General features: G+C 38.2%; 1 protein-coding gene across 1 annotated transcript in view; it reads left to right on the top strand.

Moving 5' to 3' along the window:
* The first annotated feature begins 1,392 nt into the window (after positions 1 to 1,392).
* ASPM (assembly factor for spindle microtubules) overlaps positions 1,393 to 12,289 on the top strand; it is a 29,588-nt gene continuing 18,691 nt past the window's right edge. The window contains exons 1-12 of the mRNA XM_021294203.2: positions 1,393 to 1,833; positions 3,378 to 3,521; positions 3,892 to 5,233; positions 7,166 to 7,267; positions 7,989 to 8,135; positions 8,997 to 9,242; positions 9,399 to 9,466; positions 10,004 to 10,145; positions 10,224 to 10,354; positions 11,061 to 11,236; positions 11,326 to 11,471; positions 11,550 to 11,635. Of these exons, the coding sequence (XP_021149878.2) occupies positions 1,522 to 1,833; positions 3,378 to 3,521; positions 3,892 to 5,233; positions 7,166 to 7,267; positions 7,989 to 8,135; positions 8,997 to 9,242; positions 9,399 to 9,466; positions 10,004 to 10,145; positions 10,224 to 10,354; positions 11,061 to 11,236; positions 11,326 to 11,471; positions 11,550 to 11,635 (3,042 nt within the window). The 5' untranslated portion in view covers positions 1,393 to 1,521. The remainder of the gene's footprint in view (positions 1,834 to 3,377; positions 3,522 to 3,891; positions 5,234 to 7,165; positions 7,268 to 7,988; positions 8,136 to 8,996; positions 9,243 to 9,398; positions 9,467 to 10,003; positions 10,146 to 10,223; positions 10,355 to 11,060; positions 11,237 to 11,325; positions 11,472 to 11,549; positions 11,636 to 12,289) is intronic.

Here is a 12,289-nt window from a genome sequence, read left to right as displayed (position 1 = left end):
GGATTATAACTCGAATCTTTATTTTTAAGGATGGGTCATGCCAGACCATAATGACAAAGATTTGTTTGGTATCATCAAAGAGCTAAGCTTATTTCCCTAGTAACGAATGGGAAAGAGCATCCAGGACTCTGAAGAATGCTTCAAGTGAATCACCTTATAACTTGCTTGATCAAATATGAAATGTGTTATGGAGTGCTGAGGAATAAATGACCCAGAAGTTTTTAAATTTAAAATAGTTTCTTTATAGAAGTTGATGAATGTCAAATTATGAATGAATTCTGAGAAGGCTGTTGTAGATGAGTAGAGTTTTTTTTTTTTTTTTCCCTGAAAACAGTAGCAAATATGTGAATTTTTTCTGTATTGAACACACATGCGTAACTGATCCAGGTTGCATGTTCTCCATACGACTGAAGCTTGAGGGAATTAGATCGCATTTATCTGCAGGTCCATGTGAATAATGTCATGTGTGACCTTTTTCTACAAGAACATCTTGCAGTGATTTGCTTGATTCATGAGGAATGGCAGACAATTTAATGCAGGGCAGTCACTTTGCTTAAACCCATAAGGATGTTTTTCATGGTTCATAAGAACTGCTTTGGTTTAGAAGGTTTTAATGGATTAAAGATACCAATGGCAAAATTTTTTAATCCTCCATAACCATTTTGATCATGGTTAAATGTTCGTCCTTTTATATTAAAGAATAAGGTGAAATAAACTCAATATTTTGTCACTGGTTTTTCAGATATCGTGTTTTAAATGTGATCTGTATAGGTTGGTATTTTAGATGGAAGTCTTTAAGTAAAGTTGTCTTTTATGGGGAAATTCTTTGCTGTAAGGAAAAGTTAGGAAGTGTACTGTAAACGTAGAAGTACTCAGACCTATGTGTAATTTTGTTTGTTATGGAAAAGTAAAGTTCATTTGTCTTAACATTGCTCGCTTCACAGGATTTCTTGCAGGGGTGCTTGTGCTAAGATTTGCATTCTGCCCCTGTTTTAATCAGCGTGGAAACCCAGTATTCTATACGTCTTTAAGTTTTAAAGCTTACGAAAGATAAACAGATGAGGCAATTTTTTTCATCACATTTGTGTGCATCTCATTCTACTTTTTATTTTAAAATATTTTGTAAATTAAATTTATTTAGAAAAGTCCTTGGCTTTGCTTGATTTTATTTCTTTTTTAACATGGGAAGAGCTTTTTAGCTCTTGTGCCGATCCCAGCTGCCGCTGGCCATCTCCCTTACCAGCTCCGCGGGGCGACCGGGGCCGCTCCTCCCGCTGCCGCGCGGGGGCGCCTCTCTCGTGCCCCGGCGAGGTCGGGCCGTTTAAATAAAACGCCCAGCGCTGATTGGTGGAGAAGCGAGGAGACGGGGCGAGGCGGAGCGGGTCCGCGCGGGGGTTGGCGGGAGGCCGCATTTGAACGAGCGAGCGGAGGCGCGGCGGTTGGGGCGGTGACGGAGCGCTAGCGGAGCCGGGGCCGTGCGGAGAGCTGGAGCCGGTCCCGCTTTGCGGTTCTGCCGCGGGCATGGCCGCGGGTTTCTTCTCTGGAGCGGCGCTGTGGGAGCCGAGCTCCACCGCCAGCCCTACGCGGCGGCGCTGGGCGGCGCGGCGGGGCGAGGAGGACGCGGAGGACGCGGACGAAGGCCCCGTCGTGCTGGTTCTGAGCCACTTCTCGCGGCCGCCGTTCCTCAGCTTCGGCAGCCTGCGCGTGGGCGCTTCCCGCACGCGCCTCCTGGGCATCGACAACCCCAACGCGGAGGACGCCGATGTGGTGGTCGACCGCTTCCCGGCTTCTGCCAGGGGCTTCAGCATTGAGCATCGCCGCTTTCCTGTGCAGGTACCGGGCGGTGCGGGGGCCGCGAAGCTGCAGCAGAGGCGAGGCCGGGGGGTGTGTGTGTGTGACACTCGAGCGGACCCCACGCCGTGCCCTGCGGGGCTGCTCCCGCCCGCGCCGCTCTGCTGGTGTGAGGGGTGTTATCGGTTTGCAGCGTGATAACCCCCGGGAGAGGGCAGGTGTCACCCGGCCGCGTAGTGCTGCGGGTTTGGGCAGGCGGTACCCCGGGAGCTGCACCTAGCTGTGGGTGCTGTGCTCGTGTTAAAGGGGAAGAGCTGCAGGATGGCGGGGTTAGACCTCTGCGGGCTGTCACAGGCTGAGGAGGCGGTAAATCCGCACTCAACAGGTTTGGTTTTTTTTCAGTAAGGTGCAAAAACCCAAACCAAAACAACACTCATTTGTTCTCTGGGAGTGTGCTTTTAAAGACAGAGAAAGAAGAATACGAGGTGTTAAAAATGTGACCTCTCAAAAAGTTGGAGGATATCTGTTTACTTCAGGAAAAAGGCTGAGGGCGTTTGTTATGAAGAGGATACTAATTCACTGTTCTGCATGTTAATTAATGATACAATAGAGAGCAAAGCAGTCCTAATCTAGGAATAAATCTTTACGATTCCAAAGGAAATATAAACTACAATTAAACCAAACAATGCCGATTTTTAAAAGGACCATCCAGGCAAACGTATCATGGTCTTCAGATCTCTCCAGAGTCTTTGTGAGAGAAGAAACTCTGGGCATCTCTTGCAACAATGTGCCTATAAAAACAGGCTGGAGTCTCCCTGTGAAGGACTTGTATAACAAGTTCCTATAGTAATTAATCAATACTAACCATTGTTGACCGGCTTCACTGTTTGTGTGTGTTTATTAAATGCATCTGCCCAAAGAGGTGGAACTCTTAATTGAAATGCTCAAGAGATTGGTCATTTTCACACTCTCTGATTTTATCCGAGGTATAAACATTCTTTGATCTGTTGGTTTTGATATCAGCAGAGCATTGAAATGATTCAGTAGAGGTCACGGTGCATGAAGAATCTTTATATAGATCACATATAGCACCATGACTTCCTTGTTCATTGGTGGTGTCTTAATTTTTATTCAATGAACTTGTGTGTCAAATCGCTTGACTAAAAAATTTGATGCTTTTATTTAGATTCAGCTGAGGTCTTAAAAATTAACCTTTAATTGTTAGTCCAAATATGATTCTCTCAAAATTACATTAGCGGACTTATTTAGTTAATATGTGCAAAAAATTATGTGATTTCTTCTACTTCATTCACAACTTGTCTACTATCTGTTATGTGTTCTTGCTTGCTCTCCATTATATTTTCATGAATATACCCTTTTAGTAAGACAACACTTTTGATGGAGGTTGCTTGCATGTCAGAAGGAAAAACTGACATTTAAACATTTAATAATTGTTTGTCAATTCATGTTGTTGGAATGTATGTTACTTCTGTAGACTGTTTCTCATTTGATTTGATTAATCCATCTTTGATGTTACCTAAGTGTACCTAAGTGCTGGATATTAAACATTTTTCTTTCTCCAATAGTCAGGACAAAGAATCTTTGTTGCTGTAACATGGACACCGTTAGAAGAAGGAAAAGTCAGAGAACTGGTAACTTTTGTTATTAATGGCATCGTAAAGCATCAAGCTGTGCTCCTGGGTGTTGCTGAAGTGCCTCTGAAGAAAAAGGTGTGTGTGGTTTTTATGTGTCTTAATTCTATTACTTTGGTATAGCTGACACAGATATTTTTATTAGTAGAAAATTCAATGAAGCAGATTTAAAAATTGATAAATGATGCTGTTTGTGGGAATGCCCATTGTCTTTGAATTTTTTCAGCTAGGTTGGAAAGTAGATGCTGGTGCATTGCAGCTTAGAGAATAAAACTAAAACATGACCACAAAGGCTATTTTCAAGCCTGGAAATAACCTAAGGTGAATTTTGGACTAGGTGTTCTCTTTTATAGTATTTTTACACTTCAAATGAAAGTAATGTTCACTTTTAGATATAAAACTATGTAGAAAGTCAGCATACTAACTTTTATTTATGGTTCTTTTTCAGAGGAGTCTTTGGGATACTATAAAAAAGAAAAACTCTTCAGAAACATCTTCTTCAACAAAACTTAAAAAAAGTACTTCGAAAGATAAAAATGTTAATAAAACCTTTCAAGTTTCCCAGAAGGTGGACAGACTTAGAAGCCCACTTCAGCCATGTGAAAATCAGAACACAGTGCAAAATAGTACATCCCCAGGAAATGACCCCTTTGTTGGCTCAGAAAATAAATTGCCAATATCTCCTATTGCACCAGTACTAGAGGAATGTCGTACTCCTGTTGGCACGCCACTTGCAATGAGAAGGTCTACTACATTCTCAGATATTGCTGCCACTGTAAATGAGTTATTGCCCAAAATAGCTGGCTGTAATGTCAAGAAAATTGTTCATGAGCACAATGAATTAAAATCTGAAAGTGTGTACAGTTCTATAGGTTTAGCGCAACTGCCAGTTTCAAACAATACAGTACTTAATTGTACACTCTCACCGGTTTGCACACCAGAACACTCAGAATCTGTGCCTGCTTTAAGTACAAGGAGAATTTTAAGTCCAGATTCTTTTGTAAATGGCAGTTATCAGGCAGATATAGATACAATCAGGCCATCTGTTCCAATTCTGTCACCTGATCAGTTTGTGAAAGACAGCTTGTCAGATAAGCAATCAAAGACTCCTAAACTTGATGCAGCTTTAATATCCGCTACTACAGAGACTTATGTTGTCAAGAAACGCCTACCCTCAAAATGGAAAAAAAGTGGAGATGCAGAGACAGAAACACATATTCACATAGAGCACAACTTAAATGAGGCTTTTGAAGTGCATAATGTGGAATCACAGGTACTTCATTGTGACCAAGCCAGAGGAAATCCCTTCAATTTTCCTTCTACAGAGGATCTTCAGACTCAAAATTCTTCTCGGAGAAAGCAACGAAAAAAGCGTCCGGTTCTTTCTGCCACTGTCATCAAAAACAAACCTGCTCCTGCTGAAGAAAACAACATCCAGCCAAAATCTAAAAAATGCCTTAGTAAAGCAATAATGGAATGTGCTAATGTGGTGTCTGTACATACAAAAGCAGAAATATCTAAATGTCTTCCAGTTATAGGTCCCGTTTCAGCTGAAAATAATTGTCACGATGACAAAGTACGTTCATCTCCTACTGGATCAACTTCTTGGAGTCGTAAGAGGAAAAGTGAAACATATGCAGAAAATAGCAGAGTTACAGATCTGGAGAATGTGGAAGAAGTGGAAAGGAAAAGAATTCTAAGATTTGGTGTGGACAATAAAATGCATACTACGAGACCATCAGCCGTCAAACCCACAAACCGAGAGAGAGCAGGGCAGAGAAAGAAAGCTGGTGAGCAGTATTTCCTTCATTTACCACTTTCTGAAAGATGCCTTTAATTATGAAATTTGTATAGCAAACTGAACTGTCTAGCAAGTTGGGAATATCACTCAAATGTGGGCCTTTGCAATTTGTTAGATATTATCTGCATTTTAAACATTTGATAACTAGGTCAGTGTTCTGATCGTGTAATTGGCTTCAAATTTACTTTATTCTTTTGTAAACCTTGTTAATGACAGTACCAGGAAAAGTATCTGGCAGTTCTGGAGCAAAGACCTTGTTATGTAATTCATATTTACTAGAAAATTACTCATTGCATGAGATTTCTGTCATATGCCCAGTTACCATTGTGAATGTTTGACTCCATTGCTGCTGTCAAATGTTTTCAAATATGTAGTTCCCAAGTCTCATTCATGCTTCCTGTTTTTTATTGTCTGTAATTAGCTTGTTGTCAGCCTTGTGTAGATTTTTTTTGTTTTCCTGCCTTTATAGTTTGCCAGTACTTTGTTGCTTGAAGATCTGAAGTTGACTTCTTATATTTCAATGTATTTGGGGTTTTCTAAATGTTCCGTTCCCAGATATTCCCTGGAATAGAAAAAGCATGAGGGTCTGTATCTGAAAGAAGCATTTAATTTGCAGTGTCTTCAAGCAGTCCCTGCAATATACCTAAGAGGAAAAATTCATTATGGCTTTCAGATAAAAATAACATGCTGCTTTGTTCAGTTCAAATGGTCTGTTCTGTGATGTAGATTTGATTTGGGGCTTACAGTAATGCACTTTCATTTCAAGCTTTCTAAGATAACCTACAATGTAAAACCACAACACACTAACTGTGTTAGTGTGCAGCAGGAAAAGCTGTGTTATCTAGCAGGTTATTTGTGTTCACCCATTGTGGTAAAGCTAGATGGGCTGGACGAGGAAGTATTTTGTGAGCCCACGATGACTTTGTCTATTAATCCTGGTTGTGAAATGCAAAAATGATGACAGCTTTGGGTTATATTCTTCTTGGCAACTTTTCTTGAGAAATATAACTTGTTATTATTTTAATTGCATAGTCAGTTTCTAGGCTTCACAAAGAGAAATCACATTTCACTACTAAAAGTTAACTTTAAAATACCCGTCATTAAGTTAATCCACTTAAGATCCAACTTTATTATAAAATATCTGAGAGACTGGAGTGATATTGTCACCTCTCTAGAAGTGAATGTTCTATGAAAAACACTACTTTAGCTAAGCAGGACAGTGCAACCTACAATTTATGGTCTCTCTCTTTTGTTTCTGAAGTACCATCTTGTCAGTGGGTGTCAGGCAGCAGCTATAGTCCATCTGCAAGAACATTCTTTTTTAATCTTTCATCTGATGTCAGTATAACAAAATAATTACACTAAAAGTGTGCATTTTTACATGTTGAGAGTCCAGAAAGCCTAGATCTACATTTTTTCCCTCGTGTTTTAAGTCCTTCTACTGCTATGTTGTGGATAATACTTATTAGCAAGTGCCTTGATGCCTAAGGTAACAAGAGTCAGGCTGCTCTAAATGATCATGACTATAGTATGCATCTAACAGTGGGAAGAGGTGAGTCAACACCTGAAGAGTCATGACTCTTACACCAGATTCTTACAGAACACACACTTTGTGTTCTAATGAATGTTTTTCCTAATCGACATAGTGTTTCTAGCCATATAATAACGAATTGCAAATAGTATATTTCCTTAATGTATGGAGGAACTGTGAAATCTGAGAGCTCTTATTTACTTTTAACTATTTTTCCCTTTTGATTGTAGTCAAACTAATTTACTTTTTCCATCAACAGGAGATTACTGGTATTTTGTATGGTTTCATGGGGAATTACTCCAGTTGCATGGTTTGCAAGTGATATGAACCTTTATACAGTAACTTTCACTGACATATTTGTTGTTAATATTCATATGTTAATGCTTATAGGTTCTTTGCTTCAGAAGGCATCTAAAACTACCAACAGAATTAGTAAACCCATCCCTGGGTTGGCTCAGTCTCACCTGACGTTTGTGAAACCACTGAAAACAGGTAGGCAGACTTCTGGTGTTTAGTAAAACAATGTGCACTGAGCTGAATGTCGTAACTGCTACTGCAGGTGATTGGTAAGACCCAGCTGGTTAGAGTGGAGATGAAATAGAAGATTGTACTTACAATGAAACAGTATATGGTAGAAAAATATATGTAAACTTTCATGTTCTGACTGCTCGTAAGAAAATGGGTTGCAACACATGGCCAGCTGAAGGTAAATGTTACTTTCCTCCAGTTTTGCCTGTAAGTGCAAGAGCTACATTACACGTATGTTCCCAGCTGACTGATGGTTATCAGTGAAATGCCTCTTCCGTATCTGATGATGTTTAATACAACAGAATATGTGAGAAAACTGAAAAGGTACTGATTTTGCAGACATAATAATACTAAGTGGATTTGATCAGAAAAAACACATCTATAAAATGGTTCTTTCTGGACGTAATCTAATTCAACTTGTTTTTGCCCCAAGATACGTGCATTGCAAATGGCTTGAGTTCTAGAAATCTTGTCTTTGTTCTAGTGCTTTAATAACTTAGTCCATATTTTGTGACTGGAATTTATCTAGTGGTGACTGGTCTGCAAGTCACTGGAGATTCTAATAATCTGCTTTTTTCTGCTATAGTGCTAAATGTAGTGTCGAACATTAATCCTTTCCACAATGAAATGTATATTGGTTATCACACATTTCAAGAACTAGAGCGACTTTTTTTTTTATTTTAAGTCATCCCTAGGCACCCAATGCCTTTTGCTGCTAAAAACATGTTTTATGATGAACGTTGGAAGGAAAAGCAGCAACGTGGTTTTACCTGGTGGTTAAATTTTGTACTGACCCCTGATGACTTCAGTGTAAAAACAAACACCCCACAAGGTAAGAGCACAAGAATTTTCACTTTGCCTTTTAATGTTCTTAAACATTATATAATGTATTTTACTAATATTAATGAATAGTAGTACTAGCTTTACAGTAGTCCCGAATTGTCACTTTTGTATGTGTAACATTAAACTCTTAGGGAAGAGTAGATGTTTGTTTTTTAATTTATATATATCACCTCTGTTTCCCTTTTCAGCGTTTGACTTAATACTGTGATAATAATAAACCAAATATTTGGTAATGTGTTTCAGTAGCAGTTATGCTAGAAAATATGGCATATACTAAACCAAAAGCAGTTCTCACATTGGAGACAGTGCTGTCTCAGCAGAATTTTATAACTATCTAACCCTTTTCAGAGCCATATTTTGCCTTTGTGTTAAGTGTGGATGGCACACTTGCTCACGCCAAGCACAACACACCACACAACGGAATGGGGGGGTGAGCTCTGTAGCAAGAAACACACTGGAATGCGTGGCTGCAGCACTCCTCAGTGGTGTCGAGTGGAGAATCCCCACCTGTGGAAAAGCATAGCTGTCATGTTACTAAAATGATGGTACCATGCTTTTTCCTTTATCTTTAGCTGCAATCTAAAAAATGGAAGATGGTACAATTAATCTTAAAACTGAATTCCTAGCACTGCTTGCTTATGAAATAAGCATTGTCATATTAAATATTTGACTAATATAGATGTACTTGACAATACATGTTTAGTGCAACAGCTGATAAGCTTCCTGAGGGATAAAATCATTAGTCAGAAGGAAAATAACAAAATGAGAACTTAGAGATGAAAAAAAATAAGTGGACAAAGCTATCTTTATCTGAGGTGTCAACACATAGTTTTTGTGTGTGTTTAAATAGTAAATGCAGCTGCTCTTATTTTGGGAGAAGAGAATCATCACAAAACCAGTGTTCCTAAAGCACCAACGAAAGACGAAGCATCTCTAAAAGCTTATACAGCTCATCGTAAGCTGAATAAGTTACGACGGGATGCTTGTCGTTTGTTTACGTCTGAAACAATGGTTAAAGCTATTAAGAAGCTGGAAGTTGAGATTGAAACTAGACGTTTGCTAGTTCGTAGAGACAGACACCTCTGGAAAGATGTAGGTAAGAATACTAAAACTTTGTATCCTTTCCTTTCTTGTAAGTAGAAAAGGGATTTTTCACACATTAAATTGGTTTAATCTAAAATTGGTTGATATAAATTTTTGCTATAACATGAAGTGTTTGCTGGATGTAACATTACAAGATATTCTCTTGCAGGAGAGAGGCAGAAAGTCCTTAACTGGCTTTTATCTTACAACCCCTTGTGGTTGCGTATAGGTCTGGAGGTAAGTGCAGAACTTATGGTCTATTAAAGTTTAAAGGACATTTAGCAATTTTCTTTTAGCAGGGGTTGTTTCAGGGTTTTTTTTGTACTTCCTGTTTTAATAGTCCAGGTAGGTTCAATTCAGTTATAGCATATTTACATCTCTCTTAAATTATTGCAACAGACTTGTTTTGAAAAAAGTGCTTACCTTATTAAAGAGGAAGATATTTAATCAAGAAGAGTCAAAGTTAACTCTGACAAATAACACAAAACTGGTTTCCTATCAGTTTTACTCTTCACTGAACTGGAGAAAAAGGCAGTTTTCTTAAGGAAGTTCCTGATTGATTCCTCAGTTCATACCTGTGTTGGAAAGAGACTGGATATTTTGAAATTTCTTTTGGCTTTATTATTCAGTGACTGATTTGAAAAATGGCTGACTTTTAAAGACAAATTACTATTTGCTACTTCAGAATTTCACTAATGTTATTTAAAAAAAAAACCCTATAGTATTTGGGGTGATTTTTAACATTTCTGCCTTTTCCCCCTCCTTTCATACTAGACTGTTTATGGAGAACTGTTAGCCTTGGAGAGTAATAGTGATGTTATGGGTTTGGCGATATTTATCCTTAATCGCTTGCTTTGGAACCCTGACGTTGCAGCTGAATACAGACATCCCTCTGTGCCTCACCTTTACCGAGAAGGTAACTACTACTTCCAAAAATAGGTTATTTTTAGCACTTAATTTTTGAACTAGCACTTAAAGGGCTCTGTCTTTTTAGGTCATGAAGAAGCTTTGTCAAAATTCACACTGAAAAAATTGCTGTTGTTAGTTTGCTTTCTGGATTATGCCAAGAGGTCCAGAATGATTGACCATGACCCTTGCCTCTTCTGTAAAGATGCAGAGTTCAAGGTAAGAGAGCTGTGACTTGATGTCTCCCTCCAATATTGTCCTAAGACTCAATGTAAAATCTGTACTTTTTAAAAAAAAAATCTACGTACTTTTCTTTAACAAGTCTTGGCTGTTCAGTCTTTGGCATGAACATTTTTAACACAACTCACAGTCATGTAAAGGCATTGCCAAGAAAATTTTGAGATGTTGGTCCTGTAGGAAGGACTCAATTATCTTGTATTGTGTGTCTTCCCTCTCTAAATATAAGCTTCTGCACTATTTTTAAATATCACTCTAACATACTGCAGCTGATCTTAAACTGCAAGTCAGTTTGGGCTTTCCTGTTTTTTTTGTGTTTTTTTTTTTTTTTTCTTCTGTTACTTTGCTGTGATAAGAACAACTGTGCAACACCTGTCATACAAAGGCTTTGATTAACAAATATGTTCAAATAAAATCACCTTTTCTGGGGTTTGTACTATGTAGACAGACTGAGAAAAAAGTATTCCTGAATTTGGTGGTGCTTTCAGTGATGTAGCAGCCAGATGTGATGAAAATTAAAGCTGTGTGAACTGGTTAAAAATATTTTTTAAAAATGTATATAAAATTTTAAGTACTAGGTAGGGAAATCTGGAATGTAATTTGAGGAGCAAGGAGCCAAAACTGTATTCTGCTTGATAAATACTGCAGTGTTAAGATTACCTTCTTTTTTTTTCCCCCCTCCTTTTAGGCTAGCAAAGACCTTCTGCTTGCATTTTCTCGGGACTTTCTGAGTGGTGAAGGTGACCTTTCCCGCCATCTCAGTTTCCTAGGACTACCCGTCAGTCATATTCAAACTCCACTTGATGAATTTGATTTTGCTGTAACCAATCTGGCTGTGGACTTACAATGCGGCATTCGTCTTGTGTGCGTTGATACAGAATTATTTTGAATTATTTATTTTCCTTTGTATCATACTCAGCTAAGAGATTAAACTGTGAAATTCCCTTTGTTAGGAGAACAATGGAACTTCTCACGAAAAACTGGAGTCTTTCAAAACAACTGAGAGTTCCTGCAATAAGTCGTCTACAGAAGATGCATAATGTTGACATTGTTCTTAATGTCCTTAAAGAGCGAGGAATTCACTTGAAAGATGAAAGTGGTAAGACCTAGATATCAGGGTTATTCTAAGGGCATCAGAGGACTAGTGCATGCTTTAATTCGTTGTTTTATTTGATAGGTGCTTCAATTGACTCCAGGGATATTGTGGATAGACACAGAGAGCGAACATTAGCTCTCCTGTGGAAAATTGTCTTTGCCTTCCAGGTATTATTCAATTACTTATTTTGTTTGTTTGTTACTAATTATAAATGAGAGAAAATGAAAACACCAGCCTTTCAGGAATATTTGTTGTCTGTGAGAGTGTCTGCTAATCAAATTTTAGACTAGGAAATATTCCGCTTTGTGTGTTTGAAGTGCCATGCAAACTTTACCTAAATCTGCTAACTGCTAACAATACAGTTTAGATAACATTTTAAATGTGCTTTTTCTTGTATACATTCGTATTCTAAACTTCTGAGTTCATGTTGGATGCCAAGAGAATTTATAATTAAGAATAAAATAATGTTGGTCTCAAAACACTGGTAAGTTCTTAATAACTGAAATGAACATTTTGAGGTTACGCTCTTAGATGATTATAAAGTAAGCCCTGAAACTATAGCTCTCTTCCATTTGTCTGAAACAGTCAATTTGAAGAAATATTCTTGAAATAAGAATGAAGATTTTTTAATTTTTTTTTTTTAAGGAATACGGCAGTGACATTTGAAAGCCACTGGAATACATTGATAGAGGAAGCAAAAATAGTTTTCTTAAGATTGTCTTAAGAGCCAGAAAAACATAATAAAGCAAATGGAAATATTTTCTTACTTAACTAATCAAAACTATAACAGTAGTTACCTTCCTCCAGTCATTTCTCCTGTA

This window comes from Columba livia, chromosome 8 (assembly GCF_036013475.1).
Source record: "Columba livia isolate bColLiv1 breed racing homer chromosome 8, bColLiv1.pat.W.v2, whole genome shotgun sequence".
In the NCBI taxonomy this organism is placed as follows: Eukaryota; Metazoa; Chordata; class Aves; order Columbiformes; family Columbidae; genus Columba; species Columba livia.
The sequence above is the reverse complement of the archived record's forward strand: the minus strand, read 5'-3'. Positions and strand labels throughout refer to the sequence as shown.